This window comes from Aristolochia californica, unplaced genomic scaffold (genome assembly GCF_029961685.1).
Source record: "Aristolochia californica isolate CCGP_79_NKW_82.1479 unplaced genomic scaffold, dmAriCali1.0.hap1 SCAF_7, whole genome shotgun sequence".
Classification (NCBI taxonomy): domain Eukaryota; kingdom Viridiplantae; phylum Streptophyta; class Magnoliopsida; order Piperales; family Aristolochiaceae; genus Aristolochia; species Aristolochia californica.
This window is the reverse complement of record NW_027182268.1, coordinates 2875669-2888574: the sequence shown is the minus strand read 5'-3', so window position 1 is coordinate 2888574 and position 12906 is coordinate 2875669. Positions and strand designations below refer to the sequence as shown.

Below are 12906 nucleotides of genomic sequence, written 5' to 3'. Positions count from 1 at the left end.
AATTTGAATACAATGGACTTCTATTTATGATAGAAGAAACAAATAGAATTCAATTACAATTAAATTATCTTTGTGCCAGTTGTACCTAAAGTCAAACATTAAAAGATACTTTCAAGAACAATTACACAATTAAACTTAAATAGAAAACTAACATAACTAAAACACTTTTGTGAGATATCTACCCATGAGATTGATATAAAATTTTGCCAAAATACTGTTTGTGAGACTTCTTTATGTGGTAGGTATGTAAGACTCTCCCATACTTGCTCTTCAATACTCCCTCTCAAGTTGGAGTTTATAACTTTAGCTTACAAGAAAAAAATATTTTTTGTCTTTAATTTCTTTTGTTGAAAAAATTCTTTATAGATGTGAAATCTTCTTTTTTTGTTCTTCCTCTTTCTTAAATATTTTGGTCACATAAAAATTACCATATGTGGAATAAAATACATTTTTTTGTACTTCTTCTTCTACTTCTCCCCTTTAAGCTAGGGATAAAGAGGACATAAAGGCCTAACTTAGATAAGACACAATATAGGAGAAGAAAACCACTCCTAGTTGTACGACAAAACTCCATATATTAGTCAAAACAGTTATAGTTTGAAACACATTCCACTCAATTGCAAAGAGACTACTTAGTTTTTTAGGGTATTTCAAACACAAATCGAGTTTTGGGTGAAGAATAAAAGATTTTACTCGAGTTGGATGTTGGGTGCATTTTTGTAATTTTTTAGGTAGTGGCTCTGAGCGTTGTTTTGAAGTAATGAAAAAAAAAATGATAAATTGAAGACATACAAGAGAAAAACAACTTTAACTAAAATGAGATGACTATGTAATACTCAAGTTTCCAAACGAATATAAAATGTGATTTTTTTTTTTTTACAGAAAAAATAAGGGTGTTTGTGATGGTAGAACTATAAAAAATAACTTAGAAAACCAGTTTGGCCAAGTATGATCCCAAAGAAATTCTTTGGGGATGAACATATTTTTTAGAGATGACGATGCTGAAGATCCACAACTAAGTAATAAAAATACAAAAGATTGAGAGCAACTCACAAGATACCACTTACTTTGAATGAGTACATCTTAGGGTGATTAAGTTTGACCAAAACTCTTTGATTAGAAGAAAAAAATTGTCTAAAAAACAAGGACTCTAGGAGAAAAGGGAACTTAATTCACGTTAATGCATGTAGTGATAATAGGAGAGAAAATGCGAAAAGGGAAGATTTTCTATAGAATTGACCTCTGATATCTGATATTGTTGTCTCCCAAAATATAGCTTAGAATCACAAATGGTTTATTGTTGAAAAAACTATACTCAAAGAGCTTTAATTTGATACCCAATTTTGCATAAAAAAATTCTTCGATTTATTATGACCACTTGATTTGCTTTGTTCTATAGCTTGACCCCTTGTTCTGTAGCATGACCCCTTGTTGACTCTAATAAGAATATCTTCTTACATATAAATCAGATTGACATAAAAGTCACTTCTTTTGAAACTAGATTTCGATATCTTTCATTCAAGTATAACTTTTTTCATGAAATATATTTCTTTTGAGAGAAAAAATCTAATAGATTTTGGACTCTGCAATTTGGTTGAACTAAGTACTCTTCCTTCTTCGGCCAATATAACCATTGGCTATTCTAATATTGATATCTCACTCTAGAAAACTCAGATCAAGAATTGGTTTGATAAGTTATGAAATAGACTAAAAATATTTTGTTTGACATATAATCGTCCATGTAAAGTGTTGTTCTTAATGACATTAAACACCTTGAAAATTGAAGCTTTTTACTGTTGCTCAAACCTCTCTTATTATCTGATCTTTGCTATTTCAAATATTGATTTATCTTTGTAGAAACTTGTGATTACCAAAATTCTTTTTGCATTTGAAAACTAGACTCTTTCTGTCAATATAGAATTTGAACTATGAAAAGATTAGTATGGAGGTGTGAATGCCAAAGAAAGAATAGGTGCTGGGACAAGAAAGGAAGAAAAAGGTAAAATACGAAACTAAACTACTAGAGACGAAAAATCATAAAAAGGATCACATTTTCTCTGTGGGTTGACCGAGTCAAGTCACAGAACCCGCTCTGATATCATGTTGAATTTTTTTAAAAAAAAACTAATTCATTAACTTGTTGTAATTTGAGTATAATGAACCTTTATTTATAATAGAGGAAACAAGTAGAATCCAATTATAACTAAATTACCTTTGTCCCAGTTACACTCAAAGTCAAACACTAAAATATAAACCCTAGAACATTTAAATAACCGAACATGAAAGGAAGACTTAAGATAATTAAAATACATTTTAATTGAAACACTTCTGTGAGACATCCTCCAATGAGACTTCTGTAAGATTCTGCCATATTAGGTACTGCTTTGTGAGACTTTTTTCTTTGAGAGTCATGTAAGACTCTTCCATACCTATTATTCAACAGTGTGCATTGTTATGCACATGTTGTGCCCCTCAAACATTTGGGCATCTTGCTATTGCTTGTGAATGCCAACCTTGATGGGCTGTTGGGTGGTAAGGGTTGTTCCTGTGTGACCAACAGTGCTCATATCACTTAAAATTATCGGGTATTGGCTAATATATATTGACTTTTGGGCTGGATATAAGTTATATCCGTGTTGAGCTTTGGCTTTGTAATCCCTCTAAAAATACTAGTGTCGGATGTTACACCTAAAAACTGAGACTTCAAGCACTTTTGTTTAGGCCTTTCAAATGTGTGTGGGTCTTGTCATGAAATTTTAGGGGAGAATTCTTGAAGAGATTCCAAGCATTTCGCTTATGATTTAGTCATTGTTGGAGGATGAAGGAGAAAAAGTAACCTTAAGTTGTTCATATGTGGCTTTGTCTCTTTTCTTTTTTTGTGTTATTCCAAAGAAAGCCTTAAAATTATGATTTTTGTTTTTGTAGATATGAGTAAAAGAGGTTCGGAACTACGACATTTTGATAAATATCCTTTCAAAAAATTGAGATTTGAGTGTTGCAAGTTTTGGTTGAAAATTTGTAGGTAAAAGACTTTTTGATTATTTTTACACTTAAGTTCATGAATTATTTTTGCACATAAGTCTACGACATGATTTATTTTTGCAAGTAAGTCTTTAATAGATGATATTTGTCAATATTCGTTATTATTTGAGTAGACTAATTAACCCTTATGGTGTGTGGTTAATTATTTTATAATTATTTTAATACTCCATGTGCATTAATTTTTAATTTTAGAATATCAATTTTTCTCATTCTTGATAAGTCACTTGGCCCAATTCCAATGTTACGTACCTAACCAATACATACCAAAAGACCGATCTGTTTTCTAATGGAAAACCAAACACCCCATGACCATAATAGTATATCCACCGTTACGAGCCTACAACCACGACGGCTTAACACTAGCGACGTTGGTCCACTGTTACATGGCCGCCGCTTTTGGGTCAACATGATCGCCCATGTCGGGAGTCGAACTCGCAACGTGGTGTCCACTCTGATACCAAATGTTACACACCTAGCCAATACATACCAAAAGACCGATTTATTTGATAGTAAAAAACCAATCATTTAACCTAGGACTATAACATCCAATGGTTTGTTGGTTTGGGGTAGGGAATTGTTTTTTAGTAAAGTGTTATAGGTAGTGTAGCTCAGAAGGTGATTCTGTTTGTGTCCAATCATTTTCAAAGTAAATTTGTGTTGAAAAAGAAATTCATCTAAAGTTGGTCTTTGCCCTACGAGTGAACATTAAAAGTTGTTAAAGAACGTTTTTCTTTGTGGACAAAAAGTATTAGATAATGCAATCAAAGGTGGGGAGGATCGTACCCGTGAAAAGCAGTTTAAGTCTTCTTCTCAGGGAAGGGCCTGTCGTTCAACGGCAAAGAACGTTGGTTGAGGATAGAGCCAGAGACGCCAAAAACAAAAAAAAAGAAAAAAAAAAAGAAACTATTGCCAGGAGTCTTGCAAAAAGGCCAAAAGTGGTTGACGTTACAGATGCAATTATTGAGTAAACTTGCCATAGTTTTCTTTCACTCTGTTTTTCCTCTTCTCAAAATAGTTTTTTCAAAGTGGACTTAAGAAAGAGCAGACTCTAGAGATGTCTCTTCCTCGATCCTTCTATTCAGTGTGCAGAGACGTCTGGGCTCCGTGATGGAAATCCAGTGATTCACCCCGTTCCTAGTTGTAAAAAGAAAACTTTATCATCGTCGACAAAATGGGAAGCTCCAAAGTGGGGCCTAGGACTGGGAATTCCTGCTCTGCTCTGGGTAACGTCGTGCTCTTCTTCTTCTTCTTCTTTTGTTATTTTCATTTTACAGTTGGTTTTCGCTACTGTACTTTTCTTTTCCTGTCTCCACTTCCCACTTTCCAGTGAGTTGCTAATCCAGAAAGTCTTGGTGGAGAAGAACGGTGACCTGTGACTTGAGGTCTACAGGCTTAGTATTTGGAGACAAATTAACCATTCATAATAAGAAAATAAAAATTGGCCCTTATGGATTTATCATGCATGCATTTAATTAAGTTTCAAAATGTGTAAGAAATTAAGAGCGCTCGCCCGCCTCTTTCTTCCTTCCCATCCAACGCTTTTGCATTTTCCAGCGATCCATCCATAAGTTCAAACGAAGACTTAGACAGTGGAGATTGGAAGGAGGAGCCAGCCATGAGTAACATTTCATCCCTGTCGACTAGAAATCCTTCAGGGTCGTCGTATTCCTCGGCTGGGACAGGACCAGAAACCACGCCATGCTGCAGCAAGGTGGGTCTGAAGAGAGGTCCCTGGACGCCGGAAGAGGACGAGCTCCTGTCCAACTGCATTAACCGAGAGGGAGAGGGGCGGTGGCGGACGCTACCCAACCGGGCGGGCCTGCTCAGGTGTGGCAAGAGCTGCCGTCTTCGTTGGATGAATTATCTCCGCCCCTCTGTGAAGCGTGGTCGGATCACCCCCGACGAAGAAGATCTCATCCTGCGCCTCCATCGTCTTCTCGGTAACAGGTAGTAGATCTTGGCTTTTCGCTGCCCAGTTACTACATCTTATATATAATCTGGTGCAACTGCACTGGATCTTGTCGTTTCTTTCTGGATCAGGGTTTGAGAACTCGGGCTTGTTTCGTCTTTCAATTACAGGTGGTCTCTGATAGCGGGGAGGTTACCGGGGCGGACCGACAACGAGGTAAAGAACTACTGGAACACCCATCTCAGCAAGAAGCTCATAAGCCACGGAATTGATCCCAGGACTCACAAACCACTCAACCCTTCTCCTCTTGATACCCTACCTGTTCCTAAAATCAACCCTTCTTCAAACGCTCAAGTTGCCGGAAAGTGCAGAGAGACTGACGGAAGGACCAATGGCAACGGGTGCGTCGTGAGGACTGAGCTCGATAATCAACACGGAAAGGTTGGTACTGGAGGTGAAAGCTGGGACATGAGTTCCGACTGTCTGATAACCCAGAACAGCCAAGGAAACAGCAATGAAGAAGTTGAAAGGGATTACTGCAGCGAGGACATCTTCACTTGTTTTCTGAATTCTTTGATGAATGAAGACACGCTTACACTTCAGCAGCAGCAGCAGTCGGAGTCGGGGCGGTTCATTTGTGGAGTGCCCATACCCAGTCTTGTTTACGGAAACAACTGGGAAGCTGGCGCCGGTGCATCAGCGGCGGGTGCCAACGGTGAAGACGAGCACTATGCCCATCAGATCGATAAGCTTCTCTGAAAGTAAGGCGACTTTACCCACGGAAATTTATGGATCCTGTGAGTGTATTTGCTTGGTTATAGTACGAGACTCTCATAGAGAAGAGATAGCGCGCACGGGTGGCTTATAGACAAACACTATTAGACTCATTTGCTGATAATGCCTACCTTTCTGGCTTATGGATTTTAGTCTTTCTTTATCGTCTTCCTGGCTTCGCATTGCTCCCAATATACTCCCAATTTGACGACGCATGCAGAAGCTCTACTTCGAGAGGGCCAAAAAACGCCGCGAAATATCCATCAAAATGAGTTTAGCTGTCGAAACGGAATCAAGCGTCCATTTTGAGACCGATGAAGAACCATCTCAAAGAATACTAAGATTATTATAAAAGTTGATCTTGTGAAATCATAATGAACATCCGTGCTAGTTTCAGAGTTCTGGTTAGCTAGCGTTTTTGAATCCCTGAAACTCCTTAATTTGCATTTTCATTGCTTGGGATTTTTGCTCCCGAAGTTGAGGTACTTAAATCTTAAATTGTTGATATAAAAAAACCGTTCTTGTTCATTACTATGTCTATGATAACCTTCTACCGGAATAAGATCAAAATAACTCAAAGATATCTTCAGTGAATAGTCAGGGATTAGCTAAATTCTAGCTTTAGCAAACAGTACAATTTAGATTTGAAAATGTTGTAGATGAACCAAGGGAGAAATTGAAAAGTTACAAAACAAAGAAAAATTTACACCCTTTACAATCTTGGAGAGATAACCGTCTCTCTTGAAATGTCCAAACCTCCAACTTTTGATGCATAATAGCAATGATTTAGGAGTTTGTTATAGGGAATTTTACCAAAATACCGGTTTTAAACAATTTATTTATGAAAATAACGAAGACCACAAATTATTTACAAAACTACCGAACTTTGACCGGTCCACTGTATATGTGGACAGTCAAAGGTGACACGTAAGCTTTGACTGCTTACGTGTCGCTCCATCATCAGAGCGATGCTGTAGATGAACACATAGACTGCCACGTCATTATTATTGACACGTCATTTGCCACGTCATTACATGATAAAATTTTGAATAAATTTAAAAAAATTAAAAAATCACATACACTTTTTATTACCTTATATCTAAAATAAAAAATTATTTAAAAAATTAATAAACAATTAAAAAATTAACTCTTACTTATTTAACACCATTTAATATCAATTAAAATATTTATTAATTAAAAAAATTATCGTTATACTTTTCATTTCTTCATATTTTACAAAATAAAATAAAATAAGTAAATTAATTAGATTTAAAATATTTATAAATTAAAAAATACAAAAAAAATATTTTAGAGTTAAAAATACAATTTATTTGTATATTTTTATCACCTTATTTACGAAATAATAATATTTACAAATTTTAAATATTTATAAATTTAAAAAATCTTACTCTTAAGTCTTACCCATATATTATCGATTTAAAATATTTAAAATTTTTAAAAAAATACAAAAAAACTATTTTAGAGTTTAAAAATATAATTTATTTGTATATTTTTATCACCTTATTTATAAAATAATATTTATAAATTTTAAATATTTATAAATAAAAATAATCTAACTCTTACCCATTTACTATGGATTTAAAATATTTATAAATAATTTTTTTTATTTTTAAGTCTTACCCGTATATTATCTATTTAAAATATTTATAAATAGAAAAAAATTTACTCTTAAATCTTACCCATATACTATCCATTTAAAATATTTATAAATTAAAAAAAATATACAAAAAAATTGTTTTAGATTTTAAAAATATAATTTATTTGTATACTTTTTATCACCTTATTTACAAAATAATAAATTATTAAAAAATATATTATTTAATTAAAAATCTTACAAAACTTTACAATAATTTTAATTTGGCAAAAATTTTATTAACATAAAATCAGAAATTAAACAGTAAATCACATAAAAATCAATACAGTAATTAAACACCTAAATTCAAATTAATATTATAATTAAATACAATAATTCTATCCAATTAACAAAAACCCTAAAAAATCACCCCAAGGTTTTGAGAGAATGGCCGGGACGAACAAAGGGGAAGGGAAAGAGCGTCGGCGGCGAGAGGAAAGGGGAAGGGAAAGAACGTCGGCGGCGAGAGGATGAACAGAGGGGAACGGAGAAAAAGAACGAATGATAAGGCTGAGACGAAGAGAGAGTGGTTGAGCGGAGGGCGTCGAGGGCGAGGCCGAGCGGCGGCAATAGGGGCGAGGTCGAGGCCGAGGCAGAGCAGAGGCCGCAGGCGAGCGGCCGAGGCCGAGCGGCGGCAACAGGGGAGGTGAGCGGCAGCAGGGGAGGCGGCAGAAGGCGAGCGACGAGAGGAGAGCAGCCGAGACGAGAGGCGAGGAGAAAATCGTGGAGGAGAAAATCGCTTGCGGCCGCTGCTCTGCCTCGGCCTCGTCCCCGCTATCGCCGCTCGCCTGCGGCTGCTGCTCTGCCTCGGCCTCGACCTCGCCCCTGTTGCCGCCGCTCGGCCTCGCCCTCGACGCCCTCCGCTCAACCCTCTGTTCATCCTCTCGCCGCCGATGTTCTTTCCCTTCCCCTTTTTGTTAATTGAATAGAATTATTTTATTTAATTATAATATTAATTTGAATTTAGGTGTTTAATTACTGTATTGATTTTTATGTGATTTACTGTTTAATTTCTGATTTTATGTTAATAAATTTTTTGCCAAATTAAAATTATTGTAAAGTTTCGTAAGATTTTTAATTAAATAATATATTTTTTAATAATTTATTATTTTGTAAATAAGGTGATAAAAAGTATACAAATAAATTATATTTTTAAAATCTAAAACAATTTTTTTTGTATATTTTTTTAATTTATAAATATTTTAAATGGATAATATATGGGTAAGATTTAAGAGTAAATTTTTTTCTATTTATAAATATTTTAAATAGATAATATATGGGTAAGACTTAAAAATAAAAAAAATATTTATAAATATTTTAAATCCATAGTAAATGGGTAAGAGTTAGATTATTTTTATTTATAAATATTTAAAATTTCTAAATATTATTTTATAAATAAGGTGATAAAAATATACAAATAAATTATATTTTTAAACTCTAAAATAGTTTTTTTGTATTTTTTTAAAAATTTTAAATATTTTAAATCGATAATATATGGGTAAGACTTAAGAGTAAGATTTTTTAAATTTATAAATATTTAAAATTTGTAAATATTATTATTTCGTAAATAAGGTGATAAAATATACAAATAAAGTATTTTTAAACTCTAAAATATTTTTTTTGTATTTTTTAATTTATAAATATTTTAAATCTAATTAATTTACTTATTTTATTTTATTTTGTAAAATATGAAGAAATAAAAAGTATAACGATAATTTTTTTAATTAATAAATATTTTAATTGATATTAAATGGTGTTAAATAAGTAAGAGTTAATTTTTTAATTGTTTATTAATTTTTTTAAATAATATTTTATTTTAGATATAAGGTAATAAAAAGTGTATGTGATTTTTTTATTTTTTTTAAATTTATTCAAAATTTTATCATGACGTAGCGAATGACGTGTCAATAATAATGACGTGGCAGTCTATGTGTTCATCTACTGATGATGGAGCGACACGTAAACAGTCAAAGCTTACGTGTCACCTTTGACTGTCCACATATACGGTGGACCGGTCAAAGTTCGGTAGTTTTGTAAATAATTTGTGGTCTTCGTTATTTTCATAAATAAGTTGTTTAAAACCGGTATTTTGGTAAAATTCCCTTTGTTATATGAATGTAGGGAGTAGGAAAGAGAAAGGATGAGTTGGACTTGCAGGAAGACTCTTTCTTTCTAAAAAATGGAGTTAGGGAGGAATTTCAAGTTTGAGAGAATTGAATGTAATGGATATGCAAATAAATATTCATTAACTTCTCAAAATAATGTTTGGTAGGGGTATTTATAAGTTTTCCAAGCCAAACTAGCCATTCTTTTGCCTGTTTGAAAAAAAATTTGGCTTTACATTGATCGAGTGTAATGTCTATTTTTTTGTAGGAAAATAACTTATTAATCGATGGTATAAGCGATTAATATTCTTTTGTTGGGCTCAACAAGTTAAGTTGATTGATCAATGTAGAAGAAATGATCAATTAGTTAGAATTTCTACTAGTAGTGCATACCAAGTACGATCGATCGATCAATGACTTTGCTATGATTGATCATGCTTTATATTCTTGGTTTGCAAACTTCTGTATGATTAATCTAGGTTAAGAAGTTGATTGATCAATCAACATAATTTTACATTACCTGGACACCATTGATCGATTAGTTCATTGAGCATGATCGATCATGCTTTATAATACAATTTGGCCATATTCTGGTTAATCGACCAATCAAACCTGATTGATTTATCATGCTTTATATGTTTGGCCTATGCACTTCTAGTTAATCAATTATTGGCTGATGTTGATATATCAATCCAGTGGTAGATCATTATGTAGCATGAATAAAAATGATCATAAGTGACTCTAACATGTTTAAAGTATGTATATGTATCGATAAAACATGTAGAAGTACAATTTTGTCCTATAGCTAAAAAAAAAATCATTGTACCTCAAGTTTGGAGGGTTTGGGGCCACTCTATTATATAAACCGGGTTTTTTTTTATTTTCATGACTTCATAAATTTTAGTCTTCAATTTACTGGTTCTTCTTTCTAAAGGGTGCTTCTTCAAGAACACTTTGACATATTTGTGTATAAGCTTTTGTCGGTCTTTGCATAGAACTTTTAGTTTTGTGTCTCTTGAAGAAAATGCATATGAAATATTAAAATTACCGTTGTTAGATCAAAATAACTTTTTGTGATGTTTATGATGATCCTAATCATGTTTATATGCAAATTATAACCTAAAACTCTGATTTCACAAATGAACTTAAGGAATAGGAAGTTTAGATGTTTGTCTATAATGTTTGAACTCGAGTCTTCTTGTTGTCTTCTCCTTGTGGGTGCTTCTTCAAAAGATGTTTTTCCATTATGTTTGACGTCTTGATTTTGGCTTTGACGTTTTGGACCTTGAGATGCTCTTGAAGGTGAAGTATCTGAAATATTTTAGACTTGCTAGTTATTAGTTCAATTAAGTTTTGTTATCATCAAAATCAATGTGGGAGTCAACATACGGTCAATGGACTCAAGTTTTTGGAGTTTCTAAATCAAGACAAACACCAAAAGTCGAAGTTAGTCAACCAACGACTTGACTCAAGATCTCCATCCACAATAGAAGTCCTATTCCAGTACATGATTTTTTGTCTTACCAATTCGATCAACGACTCAATTAAGTTAACTCAGTTTTTGAATTAGGTAGATTGGGTTGAAGGGTCAGACTTAACCCTTGTACAATGGGTGAGTCACTCCCAACTCATATTGACTCGACCCTTCTAGAATAGGTGAGTCGCACCCAACTCACATTGAGCCAGGTCCCCCAAACTTCTGTGTTTCAATTTGACTCACCTCACAAACTCAAAAATTTTGGACTCCGAATCGATTCTCGATTCTTAGTAGTAAAATCATGATCCATTCACTAATTTAATACAACAAAGTGTTCAAAATATTGCCTTTTATCCACCAAAATTTGGGAAATTACAACCATGCCTTAGCGTCTAGAGTACTAACTCAAATAGTATCTTTTTACCCGCACATCCATAGGAACAAACTGTACTGCTTGAATTAGTAGTGTTCTTTGAGTTCCAGTTTATTATTTATATCATAAATTTGGATAATCATGTGTAAGTACAATAAAATTACATCCTTAGTGTCTAATGCAACAAAGGCATCATACAACTTATTTTCTCCAAAATATTATATCCAACACTCTCTCATAAGACATGTTTTGCACTTCACTTTCCTTTTCACAATGTTCTAACACATTATAAGCTTGTGCCTAATGGCCACAAAGAAGTTACTAAGAAGAACCAAATGAAAAAATGTGAGAAGCATTACCTTACTCTCTTACACAATGTCTTTATATAACCACTAAAACTTAGAATTATATCTAAAGTAAAACTGCCTGAATCCCAATTACACCAAAACTTGACCTGCTAAATAAAGTAACATGTAAAAAATAAGTTAAAATAGGAAGCAAAAACATTTTTTTAACAAAATATTTCTCCTTTACGTGCTTCAAGTAAGAGAGAACTTTTCCTTTTCTTAAATACCGACAACTTCTGAAATTTGATACTTACACACAAGTTCTTCATCTTTAATTCTGTCATTCACTTGCATTTCCAATCAAAGCCCATTTCTAATAAAAACTTTTGCCATCATTCATGGGACTCTTCAATGTTGATTCTTCCAAATTCTTTTTTATACTTCTCCTTTTACTTTTCCCATGAAACCTAGCTTGCCCAAAACTAGTTTGAGAAAAAAGAAATATTACTCCTAACCAAACGATAAGACTCTATATACCAGAACCCCCGAGTCACAGAAGATTTGGACGACACCAATCTATGCACTTATTTAAGGGTTCAAAAAACCTAACTTAACTTGACTCTCAAGTTGGATTTGGTGGGTCCATAGGTATTGTTTCGAAGTGATAAAAAAATAGTCATATGAACAAATACCATTAGAGGTTACACAATCTACCCTGGAACATAAACCAAACGTTGCCTCTATCATGAGACACATCTCAATAAGACCATTCACCCTATTATGGGTGGCAACAAAGAGAGAACAAAGGTGACAATTTTGACACCCAGGAGAACAAACTAACAAGGAGACTCTTTCCATAAATTTGACCAATAGTTTTGACTCTTAAGTTAAACAAGTAGCATAAGACAATCCTCAACAAAGATAATCCTTAACAACAACCATCACAATGACCTATTCAAGAACAGCACCACGTAAGATCACTGGCCATGCATTAGAAACTCAAGATGTTGTTTAGTTTGCTAATCAATAGATGCAGCAGAGGCAACAATGCTGAAAAACCACCTAGGACGAGATTGTAAGTCTGTTTTGGTAAATACATCATATGATGCATACATAATAAAGAAAATTTTAAAAAAAATTCTACTTTTATTATTTCTGATTTTGACAATTAAACTGATCCATTGAAATCTGAAAGTTTAAAAGGTTTTCCTCAGATCAAAACAATTCTCTAAAGAATGAAAAAACAACTTTAGAAAGAAAATTCAAAAACAAATTTGTCACATTT

At 33.4% G+C, this 12906-nt stretch overlaps 1 protein-coding gene across 1 annotated transcript; it reads left to right on the top strand.

Moving 5' to 3' along the window:
- The first annotated feature begins 4657 nt into the window (after positions 1 to 4657).
- LOC137936207 (transcription repressor MYB5-like) lies at positions 4658 to 5710 on the top strand. The gene is made up of 2 exons (XM_068780775.1): positions 4658 to 4989; positions 5122 to 5710. The coding sequence occupies exons 1-2, from the start codon at positions 4658 to 4660 to the stop codon at positions 5708 to 5710; spliced, it is 921 nt and encodes a 306-aa protein (XP_068636876.1).
- The last annotated feature ends 7196 nt before the right edge of the window (positions 5711 to 12906 follow it).

What these genes read in the sequence shown, in the direction of transcription:
- LOC137936207 (XM_068780775.1), top strand. Translation starts at nt 4,658, where the DNA reads ATGAGTAACATTTCATCCCTGTCGACTAGAAATCCTTCAGGGTCGTCG. An exon ending in CATCGTCTTCTCGGTAACAG is followed by an intron (nt 4,990 to 5,121) that starts GTAGTAGATCTT and finishes TTTCAATTACAG; the next exon opens with GTGGTCTCTGATAGCGGGGA.